The sequence below is a fragment of the Ceratotherium simum genome, chromosome 2, assembly GCF_057802395.1.
Source record: "Ceratotherium simum simum isolate JZ-2026a chromosome 2, ASM5780239v1, whole genome shotgun sequence".
NCBI classification, from domain to species: Eukaryota; Metazoa; Chordata; class Mammalia; order Perissodactyla; family Rhinocerotidae; genus Ceratotherium; species Ceratotherium simum.
The window spans coordinates 53,054,848-53,069,120 of record NC_141901.1 but is presented as its reverse complement, the minus strand read 5'-3'; the positions used below and the strand labels follow the sequence as shown (position 1 = coordinate 53,069,120).

The window sequence follows — 14,273 nt, the reverse complement described above, 5'->3', positions numbered from 1 at the left end:
ATTTGTCCAAAGCACACAGTTAATAAATGGCAGGAACTTGGATTCCAAATAAGGCCCAAGCTTTATGACAATACAACTTCCAGAAATTTAAAAGATCTACAGACCAATATTTCAAAAGTCAACCAAAGGCAACTCTCTACATCAAACATTCTATGTGAGTTTAGGCAGAGGAAAGACTTAAGATTTAGGTCTGAAGAATAAAATATAGGAAATTCTTTCCTTATGTTTTTTCCCCTTCTTACTAAATTATCAGCTCTGTGAGGGCATTATATCTAAAGTAACTGGTACATGGCAGGTACTCAAATGTTTACTGAACCACAATTATCAACCTACCAATGACCAATGCAATATTGCATATTTACATATTACAGAGATGATTATTCTATAACCAGTTTTGAATACGGCCTAAGTAATATTCTGACATTTAATCCTTGCTAAATTCTGATAGTAGCCAAGCTACTCAAGAATGTATTCCATATCATGAAGCAAAACAGATCCTGCCTGAGAAGCTTAATTTTTTTTTTTTTTAAATCACACATTCTTATCTCCAAATTTTTAAAGTTAAAAGCACAGTGCAATAAACAAGACTAGATCTCCAAGGGTAAGGGTTAAAAAAAAGTATGAAGAAACTTAAATTTTCATTGAATCTATCCAGGTCCACTGACAACATTGATATATACTGTACATGTTATGACCCCAAACAGAATTAAATGTAAATTACATCTGAGAAAGTTGATTATGAAAACTGAGCTTATAAAACACGTTTGGGAAACAATTCTGGTATACGTCACTCCTGGACACATACTTACTAAAAAGAATTTGCAAGGCCCTGCTGTAAAAACAAAAGAAACAAAACCTTCTTTAATTTAGTGTTTACTAAAGAACTTATGGAACCATTTGGGAAAATCTACTCTCTACAATGATGGCTATGAATCTTCTCAGTCTTCATATTTAAGGGCCAGAGAATCACTGACTCTCAAAAGACCCTAGAAATCATCCTGTCCAGATTTCCATTCTAAAATTTTTTAACATTTAAGATAACTGGTAGAGCTAGATGTCAAACCAAGATCTGATTCAAACGTCTGTGTTCTCAATATTATTAAAGAATTTTCAATATAGTATTACAAACTTGAATAAAACACTGCCCCCACCCCATAATGGATACATATCTAATAATATACAAGACTTACCATTTCTCTGGCTTCATTAGTGAACTGAAATGTATTTGATAGAACTTCTATGTTGGTTGCTCGTTCTAATTTGTCACGTCGATCTGTTGAAATATTAAACCTAACATGGTCGCCTTCCAGCAGGGTCACCTTGGATTTTGTATCTTTGTCTCCAAAGGGAAGTTCTTTAGGAATCACAAAGTCAACTTTGATGCGTCCTGGCAATGGGTCATTCTGATGAGAAGGAAAAACTATTTTAGCTGGAGATTTCTCATCTTTTCTAGTTCTAAGTCAAATAAGAAGAACACCCAGCAAACCCATGTTATTTATAATAGACAGTTTCCTAAAGGGAAAAAAGGTGTTGACAACATAAGCCCAATTTAAAAGCTTTGTGTTCTATAGTCACAAGATAAAACAATATAATCAACACTGCAGTTAACATCCTGCACTCTGATAGAGATTTTATTTAAGGAAAAGAATTTCAGTCTTTTACGCTTCACATCTCCTTAGCAATGATACCACTGGTCTCATCTTCTCACCTCCCCCACAAAACAAACAAACTAGGGTGGGGTGGGGGAACAAACGCACACCCAAACTGTTTTTCCCCAATGTAAGCAGTATTTCTTCTTCTTTTTTTTTTTGGTGAAGAAGATTTGCCCTGAGCTAACATCTGTGCCAATCTTCCTCTATTTTGTATGTGGGTCGCCACCTCGGTGTGGCTGACGAGTGGTGCAGGTCTGTGCCCAGGATCCGAAGCTGGGCCGCTGAAGTGGAGCATGCTGAACTCAACCACTACGCCACAGGGCCAGCCCCAGTTATTTCTTCTTTTGTCCCTTTCTCCTTACCATCCAGTAAAAAACAAACAAAACATATTCATGGATATAATAGATGGTTTCTCATTTAGTTTAATTATACGTATCAAGAAATATTTGTTTCACTATCACACAATTACATTAATTGAATAGAATAAAATTTCCACATACTATACCATATTATTCTATTACTGATGAAGCAAAAGAAGACTCTCCAGAAAAAGACTATTTACCTGGTTTTTACTAGGTACTTTTGGAATAACTTTGGTTACAGTTCCTTCAAAATGTTCAATGCTGATATCTTCAAAAATGACTGTTCCTTGAGGCAACAGTCTGACATCTGTTGCAACTTCTTTACCCTAAATAAGAAGGAAGTTGGAGGGGACAGCGATCAGGTAATTTTAAGTGTTTCCTAAAAATATAATTCACTACTGATCTTAAAAGAAAGCCAAAGATCAAGTTAGCCAAATATCTTACATTTCTGTCCTTGATTGTGAATTCCACATCATCTCCAGGCTGTAAGGTTTCTAAGTCACCCTTAAATTCACTATAGTGAAAGAATATCTCTTTTACAACATCACCTCTTTCAATAAAGCCAAATGCCTCCTAAAGCCAAACAAAAACCAAAAGATAACAGAAATATTATGTACTATTCAGTGTAGATTTTTATGATTACAATTCATAATAAGCCTTTTCATAAAACTATATTGCAGTGGAAACAATATAAGTGGCAAAGTCTAATAGTGATATTATCAATCATAGGGTCCATTTTAAAGAACATAATGAATTAGTAACCAAGGAATTTTAAGAGATTACTTTCGAGGTTAACAGTGAAATATTTTTAAAGGGAAGACTAAGAGGAAAAACAAAAGGCTTTGGCTTGAAGTATAAGATTAGAAAGTAGCCAAAGAAAAAACTCAAGTTTCTCAAATTTGACGACACTTACCTTCATGGCACAAACTACTCCCTGACAGCGGGCTTGTTTCTTTTTCAACAGCATAATGTTACGAGCACTTACAGCACCAGTACTAGAAAGGAATAATTGGGTGGGGATGGGGGGATCAAAGAGGGGTGAAAAATGCATTGGCTTGGTTAGATATGATGAGTCTAGAGAAACACTAGTTTTCTGAGGCCTCAAGAATTCTGTCATCACTAAGAGCAAATTTAAGGTTTATGACATCTTATCCTTTTCATATGGCTTCATATGCAAAGGATTTCTGCTTAAACTCTCTAGCCTTCTAAATTGGGCACACATATATAGATCATTTTTCTCTTAGACTGTTAAAAGAATACCATGGGCACATGTTTTACTCTGCTTTCCTATTACATAACAATAGAAATAAAGCCACAAATCCGCTGCAACCAAAGACGAGAAATACCGAAGTTTTAGGAAGGTCCTTCACTGAACATACATCTGAATAGGTACTATGTGCTGCAAAGGTACTAGGGATACAGAGACAAATAAAAGATGCTAGTTTGAATTTCATAGCTATCTCATCAATTATTTCTGATTAAACAGCCATAAAAGAAAGTTGAGTAAATGCAGCGATAAGAGAAATTTGTTATGCTTTAAAAAATGACACTCACCTTCATTGAAACCAGTCAGAGACACCACATATTGCTATACTGTCCCCACCTCTGAGCAGCAGCAATGTAAATTTGACTTTGTTTTAAAGACGGCACAGACTATTTAAGTCACAATAGTATTTATTGGTGTTTTTTTTTTGTGTGTGAGGAAGATTGGCCCTGAGCTAACATCTGCCAATCCTTCTCTCTTTTTTTTTTTTTGCTGAGGATGACTGGCCCTGGGCTAACATCCATGCCCATCCTCCTCTACTTTATATGGGATGCTGCCACAGCATGGCTTGACAAGCAGCGCGTGGGTGCGCGCCTGGGATCCGAACCGGCGAACCCCGGGCCGCCGCAGCCAAGCACGCGCACTTAACCGCTTGCACCACTGGGCCGGCCCCTGGTGTAGTTGTTTGTAAGAACAGCTGCATACCAAGCAATTACTTCCCTTAATTCTTCATGGGACAAACTGTAACCCAATTGTGCTTTTCACTTCAAAAATTTAACAAGACTAACAAAGACAATGGAAAAATCCTAACTGCCTTTGCAACTTACTGAAGTGAAAAGGCTTTCAAGCCAGATCAAGATTTAAATGTCTGCTATTTAAAAGCTGTATGACTTGAGGAAAGTTACTCTATGAGAACAAACCTCATTGTAACAGATCAAGAAATTTATCAGGTGAAGCTATTCTGAGGATTAAAAACTATACATAAAGTATTTAGTACAAGTGCTTGGCACACACAAGAACTTAATAACGGTTAAATAAAGTCCTTCGCTGGTTCCCCCCTCAAACTCAAGCCCTCTCCCCTAGTTTCCTACTTGAGATTAAATTGAGACCTTCAGACTAAAATTAATAATACCCACAACTCAATCTGATTCCTTCTAGTCTTACAAGAAATAAAGTTCAAGGCTAGTAATTCTGCACATGCTCTTAGGACTCTTCTTTCCTTATGCTGTTGGAAAGTGCATTTCTAGCACTTTTCTCCAACTTCCTATTTTTAACTTCCTTCTGTACTTGTATCTCTCGTCTCTCCCACCCCAAAATAAAAATAATCATCCCTGGGCTTTCTTTACACTTTCCTTAACTGTTTATGCCAATGAATTCAACAGCTATATCTCCTGCCCATTACTAGCTTGTCTCAGACTTATACATGCAACTGCATATTCATATCTTCACCCAGAAATAGCCACAGACACCTCAAATTCAAAATGCCAAAATAAGTATAATTTTTTCTCCCACCCTTTATACTTTCTGCTTTATCTCCTTAGTCCAGTTAATGGTATCATCATCTGCCCAGTAGCCCAAGCAAGAAAAATGGCATTTGGGATTCCCCTTCCTTTAATTCCAATACATCTCTCTTCGTAATCAATTACAAAGCTTGATGATTTTATCTTCTCCATGTGACTTGACTTCTCCACCTGACCACTCCTGGCCTGTCTATATCAGGCCCTCATCTTTCATATTAACTCTCATAACACTGCCTCTGGTCCAGAGCATCCCTACTCTCCAAAAGTCTACCACCTGCACCACTTCCAACCATCTAAACCAATCATACGCCCTCATTTAAAATCCTTCAAAGATTCCTATGCCTATGGAATAAAGCTCAAACTTCATCTTCCTATGATCCAGTCAATTTACTCAACTCTCAAACTTTTGGCCATTTCCCCAAAATGATACTTCCTCTCCCCGGAATGCTCTCTAGTGACTTCACACCCTTCACTCAAAACTTACCTCAAGCACTGCTGCTTTTGCAAAACCAACGATGACCTTTAGAACAGCTCATCAAAAGCTCTGACCATGTTTTAATTACCTCCCATTTCTGACACCTTGCACAGTGACCAAAGAATAGACCCTTAAATGCTCGGCTGATAAATTAAAAGTTCAAAAGACAATGAAAATCATTCAGATTTACCAGGTAAGTTTTTAATTACTTCAAATTTCTTGTTTTAAAAAATCACTTAGGTGGGGAAAAAAGAACTTACTGTTTATTGTTATCAATTACAAAGTTTATTTTATCTCCGGTTTCCAGCTGAACGTTCCCTTCAACATCTTCAGGGGTGTAAGTCAGATAAAACACTTCCTGTGAATTAATAAGTTATTATTACTATATTGGCAGGATGTATGTTCACTGTATACTGTGATTTACTTCGTTAAATATCTCAAACTGGCATTTAAAAAAAGCCCAATTTCTTAAAATCAAATGCTTTATGACAAGTACATTGTTTTATTCATATAAACACACACTTCCCCTCCATGATGCTGATGACTTCTGCGAGTCCACAGCTGAGCAGCAATCCAACTTCAAAAAGCTTACACACGTGGAAGCATTTGCCCAGAGACTGTAGTTACATTTCAAAAAAACAATTTTTATATAAGGCATTCCAAACAAAAAAGCTGGAGTTAGTGCTTAAAAGAAACCAGAAAAAAGATCCCCTCCCACAACCCCCAAGAGTGCATAAAAGGAGCATTTTACCTTAATGTTCTAACTAAGGTCACACTTGGGCAAGCTAAAACACTTGGAAGTCCTAATGGATTTTCTTTCTAAGTTTTTGATTATGCTGCACTCCAAGTCTCTTAGACACCAAATTTAAAACTGATTTTATCAACTGCAGCTTACGTTTTCTATTTTGAAATTTAAAGTACGCTTATAGATCACATGGTGGATCAGGCAAAGGTTTAAGAAAAATACACAAGTTTACCCCATTACGTTCGTAGCATACACTCCCTGTTGGACTCTGACCCGGGGCAGCTGGAGATTTACTCTCTAAGTTGTGAGGAACAGCGCACACAACCTACCAGTCAAAAAAAAAAAAATTTCCATTGCTAATCATTTCAGGAGCAGCACTGTGCAATATAAACTGAATTTTAATATCCTCTATACTAGACATAGGGATGCATTTTAGTATGATCCACAAGAGGATGTCATGCTGCCAAGTTTCAAACTTACAGTACACGAATGGACTGTAAGTATAGACTTAGAATTATATGTAAAAACTTAAATTGAGTCTTGACCATACTTTTATTTCAGGTCAAGAAATGCCAGTGCTTCTGGTATAATTTTAAAATAGTAATCTTTATATACTATAGCTATCTTGCGTGCAAACTGAGGAGATGGGGAGAATCTTCCTTTTCTAATGTGAAAGATATGCAAATGCAGGGCCCTAAGAAAACACAAAGCTTCAAAGTCACTAACTTGTCCATTAATTCGTTCTTCAGGGAGGGTTTCTGGTTTTATCTTCACCAGTTTAACAGCAATGGGTTTCCCAGTCCGCCGGTCAGATGATACTTCGAATTCAACATCATCTAAAATAAAGGAAGTGTCGTGTTTGTTGGGCTAATTTTGGCAAAATGGAATCTTGTTTTCAAGCTAAACTTAATGTAGCATTTGAGTCACCCCAGACCAGTGATTCTCAAAGTATGGTCCCTGGACCAGTAGCAGCATCACCTGGGAGCTTGTAAATGCAAATTCTTGGGGCCCATTCCAGACCTATTCAAAGACAAACTCCAGGCATCAGGTACAGCAATCTGTTTTAACAAGCCTTGTGGGTAATTCTGATACAGAGTAATGTTTCAGAACCACTGCTTTAGGCTAAGATAGCCACATCTTAGTCATAGTTTTCCTGACATTTACACATACTACAAATGAGGCAAAATAACAATCATGACGTTTGGCAAGTTTTTTTTTAACTTCTCTTTAACTGCACCTCAGTTTCCTCATCTGTAAAGTGAGGATTAACCAAAATAATGATCTTGCTGGGCTTAGAGTATTTGGAACACCAAATATTCATGTTAAGTATTGTTCTGACTTTTTTCTCAAAGATATTTTAAAAAATACACACTGAGACCTTGTAACTTCAGTCCTTTAATAAGCCATACATTGTCACATGTGAAAGTGTTATTTATGATAAGTGTCAGCCAAGATGAATTTCCATAGCCCAAGTGGTGACACTGTAAGAATTATTTTTTCAGGTACTACCAAAAACAGTACCTGGTAAAATAGTCAAAACTAACATAAAAGTTTAAAATGTCATGCTGCCAAGTTTCAAACTTACAGTACACAAACTGACTGTAAGTATAGACTTAGGGTTATATGTAAAAACCTAAATTGAGTCTTGACCATACTTTTTCATTGGCTTAAAAATCTAATATATAGCTAAATAGTCATTATTAGGGAGAACAGTTAAATCTTCCAAGTATCTATTTAAAAAGTATTCAAAGATAACTTTGTTTTTCTTTTTGGTGAGGAAGATTAGCCTTGAGCTAAAGTCCGTTGCCAATCCTCCTCTTTCTACTGAGGAAGACTGGCCCTGGGCTAACATCTGTGCCCATCTTCCTCTACTTTATATGTGGGATGCCTGCTACAGCATGGCTTGATGAGCGGTACGCAGGTCTGCGCCTGGGATCTGAACCTGCAAACGCCGGGCCACTGAAGTGGAGTGGGTGAATTTAACTATTACGCCAGCAGGCAGGCCCCTCAAAGATAACGTTTAGTCAATTAGTCTTCCATTCCTCAAAAAGACACCATCACAACAGAAATCAGGATTCTGTTACTTTATATAGACATGCTTCAGTAATTGGTACAATTAAAAGGCCAAAACTATAACACTTTCACCTCATGAGCAAGTTGATATGCAAGAGAAATTTGTGACTAGTTTTTTAAAAAGCAGAATCGACAGATTACCTCCTACTTTTAAGTCCTGCAGGTTGCCATTATACTGTGAACAGTGGAAGAAAAGTCTAGCTTGACGTTCTGAACACTGAATAAATCCGTAAGAGGTCAGCAGTTTTTCAATAACCCCTGTTTCACGCAATGCTGCTGAAGTACCATTGGGGTACCCATTGTGTCCATTGTTGTGGAGAAGATTTGGATCAAAGCTCATCTGTTTTAAAAAGAAAAAGAACTCAATATATACAGATCTGTACATTACCTCTACAGCTAATAAAACATTTCAGAGGAAATCATTTGTATTATTTTAGGGAACCGCCCCAATTTATGGTAGAATTTTCACTTACCATACAAATAGAATTTCTCAAGTGTAGTATTAAGGTAAAGCAACTACATGAATAACAGTTGCCTATATGTTAACTTTAAATTATTAAAACAAGAATTTCAGAACAAAGGTAACTAATATTCAAGAGACAGCAACCCAAACTACCAGGACACTTCCTTAAGAAATTTATTAACACCTACTTTGAAACTTAAATAGAAACTTTAATACTATTTGGTAAGCCATGCATCTTGAAGTCATTATTTAAGTTAGTAGAGATTAAAACAATAAACTTTCTATGCAATACTTATTTCAAACTAGAAAATATCAGAGTAACACATGCTTAGGTCCTTTAATGAGAGACAAGCCAAAATAGTGAGTTAGAAAACAAGGGTTTTCTAAGATGAACTCCCAGACAACAAAATCTCTTCAATTCTAAAAGTGTTCAATCATTTCACAGGTACATTTAAAGAAATCTTTTCACCTGTTTCAAAGTCATGAAATTTCTAAATACTGGTTTTTTCCCTATGATTAGAAAAAGCAAAAGAACGCATTCTTTAGTGTAAAGAGGAGCTATATAAATGTAATGCAATGGAACCTGTTTAGATCATCAAATACTGTCTATCACACTGGATATTTCAGTTTACCTTATTTGAGTAAAACCACAAAAACAAATTATTTTATTAATTTAAGTGAAGCATAAAATAGGACAAAATCGCTAGCAAAGGTTAGGGCTATAATTGATTTACTATGGCAACAACATATATATCTTTACAACTAGTTTTACACCCTTTCATTGAAAATTTGATTTATAAGCATTTTTATCTAAGTGGGATGATGGGCATTATTAATACAAATATTTCTCTTAGAAAAAAAAGAATGACTAAAATTCTAGAAATATCAACCCAAGTATGAGTAGTGAAACAGTATGTGGGATGGCCAAATTATGCAAATCAAAGCCAGCACATCTGTAAGCGGTTAAGTTCTAGTTCTTTTATGCCAGACATCATCCTGTGTTTGACATTTACGAACTCATTTAATTTTTACAAAAGACCACTAGAAAGTAATATCATCTTCATTTTATCAATGAGGAAATAGACAAAATACGAAATCTGGTTAAAATACGAAATCTGATTCAGTAGTGGCAAGGGTTTCAGTTTATCCACTTCTAACAAGCTGCCAAGGTGATACCAATGCTTTTGATTCTTGCACACATTTTGAGAAGCAAGGCCCTAAACTATTAAACTTATCTTGCAAGATTCAAGGTGAAGGCAATGCTTAGGGAAGTTAGAAAGTGAGTTTGCAGGGTATTTCAAGGCGCTCCTAAGTCATGCTCTTAACACAAAGCAAAATAAGCCAGGATGACTGCTTCCCTAACTTACAGATCTCTGATATGCAGGGGTCCTCTTTTGTTTTTTAGTCCCAGATGAGGTAGAAGATAAAGGTAAAGAAAGTGAAGGAGGGGGTTGAGGATCTGATGACACAGTAAAAACGTTCTCCATCTCAAACAGCTGTGATAACATAGCACAATGTTTATAACTATGATCAATAACAATTTAACACATTTGACAGTCGATCTGTATATCTTTAGATTTATCATTAGGTTACTTGAGCAAAATGTAATTCATTTAATCAGATTTCTATTGATGAAAGAAATAAATTATAGAGTTAACATTAAAAGGCCAAACTGAAATGCATTTCCTAAACCTCTTACACAATCCGTAACCCCTAGAATTTACAATTTTTAAAATGCCGTAAGGACTCTCTGGTGGTTCCTACAGCGAGACAATTAAGCTCAATTTTTTCTCAATGTTCCACATAAAGTTTCTCAACTTTACATAGAATCCAGTATTCTCAATCACCTGTCTCCCTAAAGTATAGTACACACAGGATAATCCAATGGGGTATGGGAAGAAAATATTAGAACTATATATATTTTTTGCCCAGAGATAAAAATTAGCTTTTATAAATATTTATTATGTATTTACAGGAGAGACCTTACATGGTATGTCATATCATATCACGTCACATACATTACTTAGATAGTCTGAGGGAAGAATGGAAACTCCACGAGAGGTTGACAGTGAAGCCTTCACTCAATTCACTTGCTTTCAGCCCATTACAGTTTATATCTGCCCAATTAAGTGGACATACAAATTTATCTATCTAGTTTAACTAAACTGCCCTCATGAATAGACAAATGGTCGAAAAAGATTCCTGCAGAAGAATCTTAGAAAATAATGCTAAGAAGGCAAGCACAGACAGTATGAGAGCTGACACTTCTAATCCTAGTACTAGCTCTTTAACCTCCACATTATGAAATAAATCACCATCTAATGAGATGTGACAAGTCTGCCAAAATGTTAAGATCAAAACTCTGATACAGACTTATACTAGTAGCAATAAAACACACTACGCGTATATTGTTCCTCAGATATTAATTCATGATAGTATAGTCTTTAAATTCAACACTTATAACTAAGCATGCAGACATATTTCTAGTGAAGGTGGAAAGTTTCTGCACTGTTAACAGGTAAACTATTTTCATAATATTGCTTATTTCATCTTTGTCCTCTATTTGTAGCACTGTGTTTTACAACGCGAATGCAGATGTGTAATCACACAATTTATAAATATATAAACGTACATATTGACTATACTTGCTTTTACTGACAAACAATATGATGAAACTAATTTGAAGACCACTATTCTAGATCACTGACTTATTAGGTCATGACTTGCAAGTTGTGCTTCTTTTATGTTTAGATTGTAGTTCTTAACAACCATACAAAAAAGAATACAATGATATGATCTGTTAACACATACGCAAAGCTGCAAAAACGACATTCTCAAGTCTCCAGTCCTACAACACATCCCTACAGGCAGGAGGTAAAACTCCTGTTTTTCTAACCCTAAGGGAAAATGAACCAGACTAAGAAGGAATTAGAGCTATCATTTTCTTCTCAGACTCTAAATTGTTCCCAAGAAGGGTGCTGGAATTTAGGCTGTATTGCTCAAGTCTCATCTCACCTCTAAGTGCACATCAAGAGCGTTTCCCCTTCTCCTAGCATCTTTCCTGACTTAAGTTTCTTTCTCTAGCCTTTATCCTTAAAAGGGAAAAACATACAACACTCAAGCAACTTTAGATAAGACAATATGTTAACATCTTTCCCTTCAAAGAATTCCTAATAATTTAGCTAAACTACATTTCCATGGGATTGTAAATTTTTCTTAACCAGAACCACCAAAACTTTAAAGTTAAGTACCGTTAAACAAAACGGAAGTTCATTAAAAAAAAGACAAAACACAAAAACCAAAACCACCAAATTATTACACAAAAGCAGGAGTTCAATGGAAAAAGTAGCTCCACAACGGATGTTTATAAAAAATTAAGATAAAGACAATAACAACAAAAAGGGGTGGAAGGTAAGGACCAGTACGTAAATGTTACTTAGCTTTTTTTAAATAGTGGGGAAAATCAATTTAGTTGCTCACCTCACAGCATACAAAAAAATAAATTCCAGATGAAGCGAGTTAAATGCCTTAACAAATATTAAATAAAAATACATGTATTCATAAAATTTCTGGAAGGGAGACTTTCTAGGTTTGAAATCAACAGAGAAAACTGCAAAGGAAAGGATCAATATTTGATTATATAAAAAGCACAAGCCTTTACACTCAAACCTATAAGGAAAACAAATGCAAATATAAATATATCAGTGTATTATTAAAGAATTTAAGCAGATCAGTAAAAATTAAACTACTAGAATATAAGCCCCATGAGGAAGGGACTTTTTTCTCAAAGATAAATCCCCAGCATCTAGAAAAACAGTGCTTGGCACATAGTAGGCACTCATTTGTTGACTTATCAAAAGACATGAAGACAAACAAATTAGTCTTAAAGATCACTCATTAATCAGTAAAAACAAAACACTTAAAACTTTAAACACAAAACATATGAAAAACTTCAACTTTGGCAATCAAAAATTTAGATGAAGTAAATCATTCATTTACCAAACTACCAAAGATAAAAGATTTAAAAATACTGAGCAAGTGGGCTAAGAACAATATGTTCACACACTTTTCTGGTGGTAAACTGGTGCAACCTTTCTGAAATGCAGTTTTGCAACACATATCAAAACATGGAGGTATTTTCCTTATTAATTCCACTGCAGGAAATATGCCCTGGGGAAATCTGAAATGTGAACAAGGCTTTTACACACAAATGTGTTCACTGAAATGTTTTAATAACAAATGCCTAGAAACAATCTAAAGTCTAACACTGGTTCAAGAAGTCATAGTAATTTATATAAATGCTACAGTTATTAGAAAAGATGTGTGAAAATGCTTATGCTTAATATGAAATGACAAAAAAGATATTTATATAGTATGATTTCAACTGTATTTAAAAAAGGAAAGACCAGAGAAGTCTAATTTAATGCTCACAGAAGGTGTCTTAAGGGCAAGAGCTAAAAACGGTAAATGGGAACAGAACCCCGTACTCACTACATGGCTCACACTCCTAACCACTGCACCTTACACATTGTACCAGAACTTGAGTGTCTGCAACGCATTAGCACTATTCTAGGTTCTACTAAACAAAAATCCCCAACCTCATAAAGTTTAGACTATCTTTTTTTTTTTCAATATTTATTTTTAAAATTGAAAGGTCATTAACAAAGTTAATCCTCCTTTAAAAAAAGATTTGGAAAGACTATCAGGTCAAATTTAAACTTCACTTCTAATCCAAGAAATTAAAGTTTCCTGAAGAACAAAGAACTAGAATTAAGACTGGCTTTTTGGGCCAGTCCCCATGGCCCAGTGGTTAAGTTCAGCGTGTTCCACTATGGTAGCCCAGGTTCAGTTCCCAGGCCTGGACCTACACCACTTGTCTGTCAGTGGCCACGCTGTGATGGTGGCTCACATACAAAAAGAGGAAGATGGGAAGATGATGTGAGCTCAGGGTGAATCTTCCTCAGCTAAAAACAAAACAAAACAGGTTTTTAGTCCTAATTCTTATACTTCTAACTTCTTTGGGATTGTTTCCTCAAAGGTAAAGTAAGGGCCTAAGTGGTTTCCAAATTCCCTGGGGGAGGTGCAGAGGAGGAATCAAGAATCTGTGCCCATGGGCCGGCCCCGTGGCTTGGTGGTTAAGTGCGCGCGCTCCGCTGCTGGCGGCCAGGGTTCGGATCCCGGGCGCGCACTGACGCACCGCTTCTCCGGCCATGCTGAGGCTGCGTCCCACATGCAGCAACTGGGGGGATGTGCAACTGTGACATACAACTATCTACTGGGGCTTTGGGGGAAAAACAAATAAATAAAATTAAACTTATATCCTGAAAAAAAAAAAAAAAAAAAAAAAAAAAGAATCTGTGCCTTGTAATTTCTTCTTGGCAACACCTGAGTTTCCCTCCTCCCCACCTTTTCATAACCTAGTCTGCTCGGCTTCTACTGACAAGGAATTAGTTTAGAAAAGGCAGCCTATTTCACTGACAGTTTTAAAAAATGACTTATATCCTTTTTTTTGGTGAGGAGTATTACCCCTGAGCTAACGTCCAATGCCAATCCTCTTCTTTTTGCTGAGGAAGATTGGCCCTGAGCTAACATCTGTGCCCATCTTCCCCTATATAATATGTGGGACGCCTGCCACAGCATGGGTTGATGAGCAGTGCATAGGTCCGCGCCTGGGATCCAAACCTGCAAACCCCGGGCCGCTGAAGCGGAGCACTCGAAC

The 14,273-nt window shown here is 36.3% G+C and overlaps 1 protein-coding gene across 3 annotated transcripts in view; it reads right to left on the bottom strand.

Annotated features, from left to right (window-relative positions):
• Positions 1-14,273, bottom strand: part of CSDE1 (cold shock domain containing E1) — a 39,175-nt gene that overhangs the window by 13,857 nt on the left and 11,045 nt on the right. For 2 of the 3 annotated variants that reach the window (XM_004420632.3, XM_087445060.1), the window contains exons 3-10: positions 8,233-8,431; positions 6,745-6,854; positions 6,251-6,343; positions 5,534-5,631; positions 2,928-3,009; positions 2,459-2,587; positions 2,215-2,340; positions 1,191-1,403 (exon numbers count right to left, since the gene is read on the bottom strand). In XM_004420632.3, the coding sequence (XP_004420689.1) occupies positions 1,191-1,403; positions 2,215-2,340; positions 2,459-2,587; positions 2,928-3,009; positions 5,534-5,631; positions 6,251-6,343; positions 6,745-6,854; positions 8,233-8,431 (1,050 nt within the window). The remainder of the gene's footprint in view (positions 1-1,190; positions 1,404-2,214; positions 2,341-2,458; positions 2,588-2,927; positions 3,010-5,533; positions 5,632-6,250; positions 6,344-6,744; positions 6,855-8,232; positions 8,432-14,273) is intronic. The other variant, XM_004420634.3, reaches the window with a different exon arrangement.